This window comes from Parasteatoda tepidariorum, chromosome 5, assembly GCF_043381705.1.
Source record: "Parasteatoda tepidariorum isolate YZ-2023 chromosome 5, CAS_Ptep_4.0, whole genome shotgun sequence".
Lineage (NCBI taxonomy): Eukaryota > Metazoa > Arthropoda > Arachnida > Araneae > Theridiidae > Parasteatoda > Parasteatoda tepidariorum.
Window position 1 is genome coordinate 41,669,147 of NC_092208.1, and position 16,016 is coordinate 41,685,162.

Consider the following 16,016-nt stretch of genomic DNA (forward strand, 5'->3'; position numbering starts at 1 on the left):
TTCTCAAAAATGAATTATATATATATATATATATTCATTCTTGGATTTCCTCTTTTTTACTTTCTGACTACTCTCATCCCTGAGTGATAGAAATATATTATCGTATCTGTGCACTGATGAATAATTTAAAATCTGTTGCGGTTTTTGTCATATAAAGTAAAGATCAATTTAGTTTATCAATTGAAATATGTTTCAAAATTTATCCTGAATTACATAGTTTTTTAATCTTATTCCTCTATTTTTAGATCTGGATGTGTGGAGGTACTTTAGAAATAGTGACTTGCTCGCATGTTGGACATGTATTCCGAAAATCCACTCCTTATACTTTTCCAGGAGGTACAAGCAAAATTGTCAACCATAACAATGCCAGGTTAGCTGAAGTTTGGCTAGATGAATGGAAAGATTTCTTTTACGCAATTAATCCAGGTAAATTTGTAAATATTTTTTTTTTTGTAATCTTACAGTATGCCAAAAAAAAAGCTGACCACCCTGAACTTTTGATCTCATTATTGACTCTTTAAGTTCTAGAACTCTATCTTAAAGGTTCGAGGGTGTGACCTAAAATATGCTAATTAATTACTGCAGACGATATTTTAAGTTGCAAACTCGGACACACAAACGTACTTTCTCTGGATAAACATACCTTTTTTACGACATATTCGGATTTCTGGTCTCCAAAATATAGAAGATAGACGCAATCTAGAAGATAGGGTCCCCGTAGTTTTGATCAGGAAAGCGATGCAAGCTTTAAACCCCTTGATGTTAATCTTATTTTTTGCGTATTTCGCCATATCTCGAGAAATTTTTAAGCAAATTGAAAAATCTTTGCGCACAAATATAAAATTCGCTAATCCAAAGATAAATCCTTGCAAAAAATAAATTTTAGGAAATATTTACTATTTTCTCTTTTTTTAAAGCCGTCATAAAACTTTTGAATTGTAAGGTACATAAATTTTTACGTAATTTTAAAGCATCTAATTTTACATGGCAGAATACAAAAAGTTGAGCGAAATCAGTTGAATAATTTCTGAGATATTGAATTTAAATATACGACTTTTTCAATTTCATAACTTAAAATATCATCTGCACTAAATAATTAGCATATTTGAAGTCACCCCCTCGAACCATTAAGGTAGTCCTAAAACTTGAAGTTCTGATCATTAGATCAGAAATTATTCAGGGCGGTTTTCTTTTTTTTTCTTTTTTTTTTCTTTTTTTTGTTGCTCATTTTACGTAATTAAAACTTAAGAAGTAATTAGATTACAAGTTTCTATTTTTTCTTGTCTAATTGGGTATTTTAAACTTTTTTTTTCAATGTTGCCCACTGAGATCTGTTTAAAATTTCGAATCTTTGAAGCTGTTTAATATGCCAATTAACATTTTTCTGATAGTCAGGCATCGATCTATCGTTCCCGCATTTTTCGTTTTCCCGATCCCGTCGATCGTTCAGAAATTCTAAGAAAATATCGAAGTCCTTTTGCTTATGAAGTGAAACACGTGGTTATTGATCGGTTAGTAAGAATGTCTCAAAAGGAAACTTTTGAATTTAAAATAAAATTATAAAAATTTAATTTATTTTAGTTTTAATTCAAGATTGCTTTTTGTGTAATTTTTGAGATATTTACTGAATTGTATGTGTTATAAAAAATGTTTCTTTTCTTACAAAAAGGTATTAGCCTAAGTGTTTCATTATTAGGATTGATTTTGCGGAAGCGAAATAGTTTGTCCAGCATAATAAGAACCGCGTTAAGGATTTCAAAATATTAGCCAGTAAGTTAGTCAAATATCAAAAGTATTCGCCAATTTTCGAAAGTCATCCCCAAATCCAAATCTTGACTATTTTTTATAATTAATTTTTTCCCCAAAGGAAAACTATTTTACTTTAGTTTGTTGGACCCAATTCTAATTGATTATGCTGCTGATTTACCGAAAATTACTATAATCAAATGAAAAATAATGATTTATTTAAAAAAATTCATTTTGACGTTATTTTGAGGATCGAGTAAAATAAGTTTTCTTTCCAGTGGAAGAAATAATTCGCCAAAACATAATTTTATTCGCCAAATGTACGTTTTTATCGCTTGTGACGAATGTTAGCGCGGACCCTGCGTAATAAACTAATAATACAACTATTTTACTTTAATATAAAAGTATTTGTTTAGGTGTCTGCCTTTTGGCACTTGTCTATTCATAGCAGTTAATTGCAAATAGGCAACTCAAGAAAACGTATCTGAATTAGACCAATTTAAAAAGAATAGCTATGTAATATTTATATTTGAAACTGAAGCCAATGCAAAGTGTGTGCGTGTGTTTTTTTTTGTTTTTTTTAATTCTAAAGTGGTAGATAACAGAAAGAAATATCTCTTTATTATGAATAAATGTGTCTGACCACTTTTCTCACAGGCGCTTTTTTATACTTAGACCATTTTTTTGTGATGGGTTAAAGCTAAGTAAATAATAAATACAATGTTATAAATTAACATTCAGGGGCTATACTAACAATTCAGTTTCGTTAACCAGTTATTTAATTTAATTTATAACGTGAGATAAATTCATTCGACGCCCGAGAAAAAGTTTCATTTTTGAGAAAAACAAAATAAGAGATTAGTGTACTCGCTTTACATCAATCGCAGAGATGAAATCATATATGAAATGCAACTTTATTGAATTTATCTCTCAGTTGCACTTTAAAAGAGTAGGCGTAATTCTCCTTATTCCACTAGTTTAACTATTTAATTGGCTATCAATTTATTAAAACTTATTGGCATCTCTGCAATCATACGCTTTCAAAGATGGACGCCTATAAGGTATCAGATTGATTTCAACATGATTTTTTAAAAAATATTAAAAAAAAACTAAACTAAATTTTGATTTTGTGTTTGGTGAGTAGGAATGCTAAAAGTATAAAATTAAAGTTTAAATCATTTTATAAGGTTTTTTTTTTTTAATAAGGGGAAATTTGAACTAAAAAACTACAGTTTTTTTCAAGTCACGCTAAGAGGTCTGCAAAAAATTTTAATGCATAAATTTCAGAATAATTTTTTTCTATATTAATAATGTAATGATCTATGTTTTGAACTGAAGTCTTAAAATTTTCAAAAAAGGTAATGAAATAGAACTAAATATATTGTTTAATATTGAATTTTTAAATAAAAATTCTAAATATTCTTATCAAGAACTTCATAAAAATAATAAATGAGACCTTAGCTTTTAGCTCAAAGTATAGCTAACTTTGTACAAAATCTACATACAAAATTCTATAATAAACGTTTTTTGTTAATGTTATGTTTGTTTGTGATGTGTCTTAAATTCGGATTGGGTTGGCTGTTCAACATCGATCATGAAATTATAAAATAAAATTTTCACCTAGAGAAAAAAATATTGTTAAAAAAATATATTTAATTAATTTTTAATTAAGTCTGCAAAAAAGATGTTTAGAAATGCTTGTTTATGATAATCGAAAGAATTTCAAAATCTTTCACTTATTCTTCCCCCTTCAATGCAGTGCTCAAAGCTTTACGCCTCTTTTAATACTTAATTTTTCCTTATAATAGACCTTCCTGAGAGAAAGGCAACCAATTACCACATAAAATAGTTCTTATAAAATAAATGAAAATTTTCTAATCTCACTGTCACTTCAATTTTAAAAACTCACAACAACTATTTACTATATTTTTTTAATCTAATATGAATCATAGTTTGATTCGACCAAAAATTAATTTCTCAGAAAACACTCTTAAACAATCAACCCTATTAAAAGTATGTAGTTTATTTCTAAATATAAAACAAACCTAAACATCTTTTAAAAAAAGAAAGTGTCTCACAAAATTTTATCTAATTGCGTTATATAGTTTTGCTTTAGTTATTACCACAATTTAAAAATAAAAATCATTGAAAGTTTCAAGCTACAGGTGTAATTTTTTCCTATTTTAAATTATATATGAGGGATTAAAAGAACATCACAACGGAGGCTTACACAAAGACATCAATGTTATTTAAGTTACTTTTTTGTTGTTATTTCTCCGAATAAGAACGCGATTTATACAATTTTGGAATTCCTGCATGAATGCAATTTTAACAAGTCACGCATATTTGCCTTTTCTTCATTAACAAGTAAATCGTCACTATTTTGTTAATGAAGTCACTTTAGTTCTTTAAAAAGTTTGAATTTTTTTTTTTTTAATCTCTTAAGGTGCGTTTACAATTGAATTAAACTGTAAGTTTAAAGGAATCAATAAAAAACGCTTTTATAGTTTTCTACACTGTATCCTAAATAAAGCGCAATCTAAAAAAGCGATACATGGATAATTGAGAAAAGGAATGTTTATTAAATGTTTATTGAACACAAATAACAAAAACTGTTGAAAATGCCCTCCATTAACGTTTCAACAAGATAATCGAAGACTTCAGCCAACATTTTTGAGAAAACATTTTTGTTTTCGTGATCAAATTTTCGCCTTTAGTTCGGAGATACATGTCGCACAACATTTTTAAAATATCCCCCCCAAAGAATAGTCCGGATTTCGGGGAGGCCACAATCTTTCTAGAAATCGGGCATTCTCCAAAAAATACTGAAGTAAAGAGATGAGTGAGCAGTGGCTTCATCATGTTGTAACCAACACAATTTTTCCGCGGGTTCCAACAAACTAACCTTTGGCGACAGATTTTGGCGTCCGTAGCGTTATTTCCTTGTTTTTCGTGGGTTGCGTTCTATTTGGGACATACTGTAACAAAAAAACTAGGTTTGCTTTTTAAAGGCATGAGGACTGGTGAAAATCAGCAATTTCGATGAAAATTTAGATTTTTTTTTTTTTTTTTTTTTTTTTTTTTTTTTTTTTTTGTAATAGCCATGTGTGACAAGTTCTTTCGTTCTCCAAAAACCTTTGCAATTTTTTTGAAATCTCTGATTTTTAGAAATGCTATGGTTGTTTTTTCATATGCTGACAACCGAAACCGTAAGTTGGCCCTCAAAAACAAAAGTAGAAATAAAAAAATTAATTTTATTTTTTTTATTTATTATGCTTTGATTATTTTGACCTTTTTTTATTTGAATAAATTATATTTTTTAGGACAAATAAAATTCATTTTCAGAAATTAATTTTCGAATTTACTTTTTGTTGTCAGTGTTTTTTTACATTATAGAATTTTCTAGCATTTTAAATGCATTTTCTAAAAAACGCTGATTTTGAGAAAATTTCTTAACGAAAAACACAATGTTCAACTCCGTAGGCTTATAATTTTGAACACAATCCAGAAGATAAGAGAACTTCTGAATTAAACATTATTAAACAAACTATCCTACGTGGAGAATTTTTGGGTGGAATTAACCCGCATTTGCGTCACATAGAGAAGAAAACCAAGTAAACCTCCCATGGTTAGCCCGCCGTCTACCACTGAGGATATTTTACGTTACCACTGAGGTTGGTGCGTGCTGGGAGCAGAATTCATATCAACCAGTCACAGCTGGGATTCAAACCTGTGACACTTCATTGAAAGGGGTGAAAGCTCTATCCCCTGAGCCACCGCTGCTCTCAGGGGAAAAACTGGTTCCTTAAGTTTTTTTTCCCCCTGAGCAACTACATGGATAAAATAAATTTTTATTTAAATGCTAAACTAACCCTTCAGTTCCAAAAAGAAATGTTTAAAAAAAATTTCCCGATTTTTGTACTTAAAACTATAATTGCGAATAGAATTAAGATTTGAAATTTTGTGGTGATTACATTACTTTTTAATGATTAGAATATTTGACGAACCATGGTTAAAGCGTTTGACCAGCTTACCAAGAGTATATTATATTATTTCGTTATGTTTGACGCAGTATAACTATTTCCGGTTTTTGTGAAATTAAATTATGTATTCAATCATACAAATTCCACACTTAGTGGTTCAATAGTAATTGAACCTTTCATTTAATTAATCAACACACCACACATTGTTTAGAATAGTTTTATTACGAAAATGCCTTATTTTTTATATTGTGTTGATTATAAGAGCCACTTTTTGTAAATGCTAGTTGCTAATAAAGTTTTATTTTTTAAATGCATGATTTTTTAGATGCCGTAGTATTCAGAATAACAAATGCAAAAATCACATTATTAAAAAAAACTTATATGATTTTAATTTTTTTTTTTTTTTTTTTTTTTTTTTTTTTTTTTNTTTTTTTTTTTTTTTTTTTTTTTTTTTTTTTTTTTTTTTTTTACGAGACAACATTTGGAAATTTAAAGTATTTAACTTTTTCTTTAATACAACGAAAAGTAATTTTTATACTGCAGTGTTTAGTAAAAAAGTATTTATGTGTTTTTTAAATACATATTTTTTTATAATTCTTCATTGATGTAACGTACTGATTATTTCTGTATTAGACAAAAATGGGGTTTAAGTGAGTGACTTTTCCAAAAATAGTTTGACATTTGAAATTCATGTTATTAATTTCAGTGGCGCCATCTAGCAAAATTTATATCAATTATTCTTAAAGTAAGCAATTTTGTTGAATTAATTTTCTCTATTTAAAAAATAACTAAGGTTGAAATTGCATTCTCCCACGAGATTTTTGTTAATCATACCAGTTAATTTCGCACATAGAAACAAAGAGAGCAGAAATATGTTTTTTTTTCAAAAATCTATCAAATATTTATGTAATCAACGCAATAAGTCAGATAATATGTGCAAAATATAAACTTTAATGAGAAAAATAATATTCTTTGAAATTTCGAAACACTAAGCTAATTCGGCTGAAAAAAACATTATAGGAGCTGATATTTAAGTTTATGGTTAAAGGCCTTATACAACTTTCTGAAACATACTATATCCAATTGTATAATAAATATTGGTACTATTTAAATTTATTCCTATCATAAGAACTGCATACAAAATAAATTTAAAAAATTCACTAAAGGTTACAAATTCGAAAAATAAAATTTTTCATGATTTCCGGGTCAGAAACTATTTTTTTAACTGATATCAAAAAATATAATTTTTAATTAAATAAGAGGCTCCGTCCCCTGCCCTCTCCGCTCGCCAACCTCTAATTGCTTCTCATTCATCACTTTTTATTCCTTAAACGTAAATATTTCCGGCAAAAAAAAAACTGAAAATTTCGGTTTCAAGCAACTAAACAAAATGTAACGTAAAGCAAAGAAACGGGTGGAAGAATTGCAAAAAAGCACTGAAAATTTCAATAACATTCAAAGAAATTCGAACTTCGAAGAAAAACCCTGTTAAGTTCATAAACAATTGTGGCTCTTTCAGCTTTGCCAAATTTCAAATTTATGGTAGTAGGCATGTAGCCCGTATGGTATTTTTTCCAACAAGTTTAACTGTTAATAATTCTCGAAGAAATTATCGAATGTTAATTTGTTTTATTTCATCGTAATCCCCGTACACACATAAGTAATATCAAGTTTATAAGTCTTATAGTCTTCGTGTAGAGAAATTAATTGTAACTTTTAAACACCCAAAACGCCCTTATGTATTTTTTAATGTAGAGAGAAAAAATGGGAAGAATAAGTTTGATAGCATTACATTATGGAAAAAGGATGCACATTAGGTGAACACAATGAAAAAAAGGAATTAGAGCTTTGTTAAAAATTAGAATTTAAGTTATTGTTGGATTATAAGAAGTTATGTATAGGTTTTCAACACCTGTAAAGATACCTTTTTGAAAAAAATTGAATTAAGCTAAGTTGAGCTACCTTAACTTTGTTTCACATTAAAACACATAAGTGGGATGAAATACAAGTGTTACTTAACTGATATCTCAAATATACCAACAATATAAAAAATGAATTAAAGAGAAACAGGAGCTAATAGAAATTTTCAATTAGTAGCGTTCGGCGCAGAAAAACAAAATGATATATTCTCGCCCATTTTAAAAATTTAGTACAAAATTCTTCAACAGATAGCGCTGTTTTAAATGAATAAAAGTATGAAAGCATAGATTGTTTAGATATTTTAAGCAATAGTGTCAGACAGTCTGTGGAGAAAATTAATAGGCTCGTGCATTATATCTCAGGATCAATGGTTTGATATGCCGCAGAAAACACAGTTTTAGGAATTTTTTTTTTCCAGCTAACATCACCACCTGTTGACAAACTTTGTAACTAATTTCGAAACCTGGTGAGAGTTCCCAAAGCAGAATGCAACAAACTATACATTTTTATCTTTTTCCGTTTTTTATAAATTGCTTTTTCAAATCGTTGATCATTTTTGGTGCACCCGGTATAATGCCTTTCTATAAATTTCTTCTTACAAATCGTTGATCATTTTTGGTGCACCTGGTATAATGCCTTTCGATAAATTGCTTTTTTCAAATCGTTAATCATTTTTGGTGCACCCGGTATAATGCCTTTTTATAAATTGCTTTTTTCAAATTATTGATCATTTTTGGTGCACCCGGTATAATGTTTTTATATCGATTTTTTAAATCCTCTATTGTTTTTGGTACACACAGTATAATGCCTTTTGATAAATATTCTTTTCTGTAATTGTTAATGTTTCTTTCAGTTGCCAAAAAAGTGGCTGCCGGTAATGTAACAGAACGTAGAGAACTTAGAAGGAATCTTCAGTGTAAGTCGTTCCGTTGGTATCTAGAAAATATTTATCCTGAATCCCAAATGCCTTTAGACTACTATCACCTGGGAGAAGTGAGTACTATTTATTTCCAAGATATCTATTAACGTTTAGAAAATAAAAATAAGAGGTAATAGATTTGTATATAGAGGGAGAATTAAAATATATCTTGCATAGAGTACCTAAGATAACTGAAGTTTTTTTTCTTGCTACTCAGTTTTTGTTTCAGTTTCATATTATTTGTTTTCAAGTAATGATTTTGGTACAGCAATCAATAACAACCTTAGGTATTTTACTAAGTTCCTAGTTTAAATTGAACTTTTGTATTTTACGTAAGACAAATATAAAATGTTTAAGCAATAGAACTTGATTATAATTCATTATTACATTACATTCATTATTATTTTAGGCGTCATTATTATATTCATTATTATTTTAGGCGTAGCGTGTTAAAATTATCAAAATAAGTTTAAACCATCTGTATGTAAATAGAACCTACAACAAACAGATTTAAAAGGTCTGCCATATTTTCCGAGACCATTTTTCTTACGCAAATCGTTACATTGATGCATTTTAAATATTCGGATATTGTTTTTTGCAATCTCTGTTTATGTAATTTTATAAAGAAATTGCCTGAAGAATGTGCTGCAGAATCTTGTAAAATGTAGTTTTGCGAATCTTATTGTCTATTATTGTACTAGTAACATTAAGATAAAAATTAGAGTTTGTGTGTGCGTCTGTCTCTTATAGCTCCAGAACCGTTAGTCTTGAAATTTGAAAAGCGGATGCAAGGAATGATTTTAGCTTCCAATCCTAAAAGTCGTTTAAAAATTCCAATTCGTTCGATTGGAAGGGACATTTCAAAAATGAATTTTTTCATTCTCTCTCATATACATTCGGTGTAGGTTAGATTAAACCATAGACAATTCTGATGTTTCTTTCTGTTTTTTTTTTATTTTTTATTTATTTATTTATTTTTTTTTATGTTTAAAAGATGACACCACTCTTGTTTTCTAGCTTATAGTTCTGTTAGATCGAAATTGATTTTCACTGAGAGCTTGCTGCTCGCCAGGTAATAATTATGCTTACCTGATGTAATCAATCAAAAATAAATAAGTAAAATCAACGTCACCGACTCCTACATTTAAAATATATCTGAAACCACGTGTTCATTTTTTTTTTAATTACGCTTTTGAAATGGTTTTCTACTAACAGAAATAATTTAAAATCAACAGTTATTAAAATAAAATAAAAAATTAGGTTTTGTACTAAAGTGCAAACTTAATGGAGAAAATTTCTATAATGTGGTTACTTATTACAATATTGAATTGGCCGCCCGCAATGGCATCATATTTCATACCGAGCGCAATTACTTTCCTTCATTCTGATGTGTTAAACTTCTTAAAGCGAGCTTTACTGAATCTAATAATGCAAAACCAACGGAAAGAGCAACAAATAATAATAAAAAAAGAGCCTTCCAGTTTTGTACAAAATTCCGCAGTGTTAATTTATACCGAGTTATTGATTGTTTACCCCATACCGGTAACAGGTAATTCAGCTAGTTAGTTTTGTTATAAAATTCAGTTGTGTTATGTCTTGTTACAAAAGTTTATAATCTTGAAAGCTGTTATTAATTGAAGTATCAATTATCAATTGAAGAAGATCATTTAATTGAGTGGATAATTGATCTTATCAATTACGCACAGAGAAAAAAAAATTCTTGTAAAATTACCGTACTGTGTGGTAATGATATAGTTTTCTTCTTTTTTTTTTTTTTTAAGGAAAATCAAAAATATTTGATTAAATACCGTATATTTTGGTTTCAAACTTTTCATTTGGTAATTTCTCTGTTCATATAATAACAATTTACCGGAAGTTTTGGTTTTCAAAATTATAGTTCTTATTACAACACATTTAATACAAAACCTAAAAGTAAATTTAACCGAATAATTTTTTTTTCTCCATTCTCTAAGGTATCATAAAAAATTACCAAATACCAAATTTTATCACATATTTATCACATTTAAAGCCATATTTCATTGTTAACTTTAGCAAAAATTATTATCAAAGTGCTTCGATAAAAATTATCGAAATTTGGAGTTCCCACAGAGGCAGAAACACAGCAAATTTTACCATATTCTAGTAGTTTTGACCGTACTTTTTTCTCTGTGTACTTTATTTAACTGCGAATTTTATTTTTATTAAAATCTTATTTTCTAAAAATTTAAAATTTCAAGAATATGCTGATAAACTTTTAAAATTACAGCAGAAATTACGTCTAAGAAAAAAATATCCAGTTATAAAAAAATCAATTAAATCTGATAAATGCAATTATCTAAAGTATGTGTTTTTCAATATAACAAACAATACGCAAGAGTTTAATAATTTTTCATTATTACAACCAGTCAAATTTCACCCTTTTTTTTAATTGTAATGCGTAATCACAATTAAAAATATTACAAACAACTGACTTACTACTCAAGATTGCATCACTAGTACCATCCAGAATTGTCGACTAAACTGAAGTATATTTTCATGATTCAATCTTGAATAAAACTTAATCTCGTTCCAGATAAAGAATGAATTAACGAACAAATGTCTCGATACTTACAACAGGAAGAGTGGTGAAAATGTGGCTGTCAGTCCTTGTCATGGAATGGGTGGTAACCAGGTAAATATAATCTGTTATTCCTGCTCGCTTTGCTCACCAATCCCCATGTATGCTATATTCGTTTCCCCCCCCCCTTGATTATAAACAGATTTTTACGTATTCGTAAAGAGGTGTTCAAATGAAAGATCCCAAAATGCTATATTGTATCAATTTGATTTTACATATTTAATTTCCCATTCTATTAAGAATAAATTTGCAATTTATTCGTCCGGTTGCCATTGTAAGTTCATCTACAATTTTTCAAAAAAACTCTTAATTTACTTTTAGTTACAAAAGTAAAAACTATTTTATCGTTTTTTGTCAAAGAGATTATTTTGCAATTGGGCGAAATTAAATTGCTAAACATGTTTTAAAACTTAATATTCATTTTCTTAATTGCATACCTTAACTAGACATAATTTTAAACAAAGCTTATAATATGTCTATATAACTTATTTACTGTTTTATAATTGTAAAATGGTTAATAAGTTTATCTACAAATTTAAATATGTAAATATTTAAGTATTATGTTTGATATTTTAAGAGTAAATATCTATCATCAATTTATTCGTGAAAATAGAATAAATATGATTAAAAAAACTGAATAAAAATAGGCCTCGCCTACAGAATGTTTAAAGTTGTTTTTCGAAGGCTTCGTCTTCTTATGAAATGATGCTTTTTGTGAATAATATGCTATTTTTATAACTGCTGTGAGGTTGCAACTGTTACTTATGACTGTTAGGCCAAGTTCAGCCTATCTAAAGCCAGCGCTGTCTATTTTACTTAGTTTTAAAATGGTGCAAAACGTCAATATGGAGAACAGCCACAGTTTTGTGAAAATGAAAAGCATTTGTGGTCTAATTTTTTAGTATATAAAAACTTATTCCAATGCTGCATGACTTGGGCTCGTAAAAATTTACAAATTCTAGAATACAGCAGTGATTTTGATAATTTTCATCTAGGTGGGAAAATGTCGCCAAATTGGCGATTTTTAAAAAAGTTTGATTATTTTTAAACTTTTTAGTTATTAGTCTGTTCTAAAGCCCAGATAATTTTTTAGGGCAAGATTATATATAGTTCGTTCACCAGAAGTTGAGACTTGGCTCCACCTCCTGGGACGCAGAGTTCATTTCAGCGCGGGAGTTAGAAGAGAAACATCTCCGTTGTTGAAATTGAGACAACCCTTAATTTGCGCCAAACACAAAAAGTGAATTCTTTTTCAGTCACTTACTTTGCTTTATCATCTGCTATTATACCTTTTGTTACACTAGCTAATTAAATATAGTTTAAATTTAAAAACTGCTGTTCTCCCAGTGAAATGTCTCATAAAGGACAAACTATTCACTCAAAAGAAAGAAATATCATAAAAAATGGTGCAAAATATCATCAAATTTATGAAATATTTATTGTTAAAAAAATGCACATAAAGTTTGCGAAATAAATATTTTTGCCAAACGATCGCCAAATAGCAACATTGTTCAGGATTGCTCACAACCTTCTCCCAAAAATAGCGAAATAGTATCGTCGCATACCACGTGATGTAGGCGGAGCCAAGTGCCAACTCTTGGTGAACGAGCTATATATATATAGTTAAAAATCATCGCACTGCTTCAAGTGTAAAACTCTTAAATTTTGGCTTTTTTTTTTTTTCCTTGACGATACAGCTTTGAAAAACGGCGTTAAAGGAATTATGTGGCCCAAGGTGAATTGCATTTTATTTAATATTTTTTCTTTTAATTTTTTTCTAGGTTTTTGCCTACACCAAACGTAAGCAGATAATGTCGGACGATAACTGTTTGGACGCGGCTTCATACCGTAGTCCTGTGAAACTAGTCCGCTGTCACGGAATGGGCGGCAATCAACAATGGGAATATGATGAGGAGGTAAGACAATAATTGCATACAAAGTACAAATGATACGAGATAGGGTATGATATTTCATCGATGACCAAGCAGAGTTAGAGCCTAGATGCACGCATAGTATAGGATGTTTCATAATGATTTTCCTTATTTTGATGTACAAGTGTACCAAAAGAAAAACGGACCAAGAAGAACTACCAAAGACGTACTTCCTCTAAATAAACTTACCTTTTTTTCGATGGATTCAGATTTCTGACTCCTAAAATATAGGGGGTAACCGCAATCTTGGAAATATGAACCCCATAGTTTGATCAAGATAGCGCTCCAAATTTGGACACCTTAATGTTTATTTAACTTTTTCCTTATTTCACTATATCTCAAACACACAATTATAAAATTGGTTTATCCAAAGATATTGCCATGCACAATATAACTTTTAGTAAATATTTATTATTTAATACAATAATAGTTTTAAAAAATTCAATTGTAAGATATACAATTTTTTACATAATTTTAAAGAATGTATTTTTAAATGGCAAAATACAAACTTTGATCAGTAATTCCTGAGAAATCAAATTTTAAGTATTTGACTTTTTTGAAATTTTCGACCGTTTTCACTTTAATTTTGTATCTTTATTCAGTGAAAGTACGTTATTCAGAGAAAGTACATGCTAAAAATAACTTTTAGTAACTATTAATTTTTATTTTACAAGTCGAAAAAATTTTAAATTGTAAAATATACAATTTTTTGTATAATATAATTTTAAATAGCAAAATACAAAATATGAGCGAAATTTTTGATAGATTGAAAAATTTAAGCATTCTTGAGAAATCTAATTTTAAATATACCACTTTTTTGCATGGAATTATCTTTGGACAAATGAATTTCATTAAATTTGCAAAATTTTTTAAATGCGCTCGTTCTCGTGATATGGCGAAATACGCAAAGAGTAAAATTAGCATTAAAGGGTCCAAATTTAGACCGCTCTTCTGACAAACCATGGCGATCATATTTTCCAGATTGCCGCTACCCCCTATATTTTGCAGTTCAGAAATCTGAATCCGTCTTGCAAAATTAATCAAAGAAAGTGCGTTTTTGTGGCTGATTTCGTCACTTAAAATTTCCTCTGTACGAATTAATTAGCATATTTGAGGTCCCTCTTGGAACCATTAAGATTGAGTCCAAGACCCGATCATTAGATCAAAAGTTATTCAGGGGGATCCGTTTTTTATTTTACGTACTGTACTTAGAAGTAAAAGTTAAATAAACAAAATTGTTTTAAAATTAACGATACTATTACCATTTTTACTTCATTGTCCCCGTTAATGAAGTTTAAATCTATCTTTTCTAATGTATTTTAAACTTCAAATTTCGAACAAGATAATTTGAAATATTATATCGAGTCCAAGTATAATAAATTATTCATTAATTTTTTAATCATTTTCTTTTTATCCGTATGTTTTGTAGGAAAAATCAATACGACACGTTAACACAAGGAAATGTTTGGACAAACCAGAGGATAAAGATCCAACTTTGCCTCTTCTCAAAGAGTGTGACGGTAGCCCATCTCAAGTGTGGATTATGAAAGGAAAATTTAAGTGGCAAGTTTCATAAAACTCCCTGCTGAAACTACTTCAGGGAAAGAAAACAGCAAATGTGTTTAGTTTGAGTTTGTAAAGTGGCTTATAAAAGACTGGAAAAATATACGCGAACTTCTGAGATTGAACTGAACTTGAAACTAACTTCGAAGAGACATTCCACTTCAAAAAGTATATTACAAAAGTGTATTTATATTTATAAAGTTTATGAAAAATCGGAGTTCCTTTTATGAAAACAGTGTTTATATAAATGCATTCCTATAAATACATTGTTTAATTTTTCTTATATTTATTTTGAGGTCATTTATTAAATTTTATGTAGAATTTTTTAATGTGTGAAACGATTGTTAATTTTAATAGCTTTTAAGAAGGCAGCCAGCTTTTATGAATTTTTTATTGTTAGTAGTACTAGTGAACAAAAGTATTCCATTTTAAGTTATATTTTAACAGTGGTGTTAATTGTACAAAAGGTAATTAATGATTCAACTCTTGCGTCAGGCGATGAATTCTACCACTGAAAAGTGCAATAATGAAATAATGAAAAAGACACTTTCAGTTTTTGACATTTCCTTAAAATTTCTCAAAAAATATGTAAATTATTATTTTATATATAGAGAAGTGTTTAGACCATGCGATTTCTCATAATTATTAATAAATTTTTAAGCTTTAATAATAAAATTATTATTTTAAAATTTGAGAAAAAAAAATTAAATTTTTGCTCCGAAATTTTTGTTTAATTTTATTGAAAATTTTTAAAATTGTAGCAAGAAACAAAAAAGATTTAGTATTTTTATAAAAAATTTTATATCTCTGTAAAAATTTTAGTTAGGTTTACGAAATTTTATGCAATTATTGTGATTAATAACCTCTTCTACAAGCTAATATATTTAGAGTGTTCAAAAATACTCGTTATCGATGGTAATTTATTACCAGTCTCTCAAACCTTTAAAAGTTTTAAACTATATTGTTAATTGCCTAACCTAAATATCTCTAAAGTTAAAAAATAGTCCTAAGTATTTCTTGAGAAATTTTAAAAAATGTCAGAAACTGAAAGTGTTCTCTTCCATTATTGTAGGGTAGTGTGTATTTAAATCTAAACCAATCAACAAGTCCAAGTTATCTTACATCATTATTGCTCATTTTTCTCGAAGTTTTTATTAATATTTCCTTGAGCACAAAGGCCTAATTCTGGTACTTGTTCATACAGTAGGTTAAAAAAAAAAAAAGAGTAAAACTTAGTCAGATCTATAAACTTGCCGATAGATTTTATAAATACAGATTTCCTTCAAAAATATTTGTAAGGAATTTTTAATTTATTATTCTTTAATCATTATTTTTCT

At 28.4% G+C, this 16,016-nt stretch overlaps 1 protein-coding gene across 2 annotated transcripts in view; it reads left to right on the forward strand.

Annotated features, from left to right (window-relative positions):
- LOC107439155 (polypeptide N-acetylgalactosaminyltransferase 13) overlaps positions 1 to 14,960 on the forward strand; it is a 316,714-nt gene extending 301,754 nt beyond the window's left edge. For both annotated transcript variants that reach the window (XM_021148903.3, XM_071181345.1), the window contains 5 exons: positions 246 to 426; positions 8,503 to 8,642; positions 11,141 to 11,239; positions 12,967 to 13,101; positions 14,546 to 14,960. In XM_021148903.3, coding sequence (XP_021004562.1) covers positions 246 to 426; positions 8,503 to 8,642; positions 11,141 to 11,239; positions 12,967 to 13,101; positions 14,546 to 14,692 — 702 coding nt within the window. In that variant the 3' untranslated portion in view covers positions 14,693 to 14,960. The remainder of the gene's footprint in view (positions 1 to 245; positions 427 to 8,502; positions 8,643 to 11,140; positions 11,240 to 12,966; positions 13,102 to 14,545) is intronic.
- The last annotated feature ends 1,056 nt before the right edge of the window (positions 14,961 to 16,016 follow it).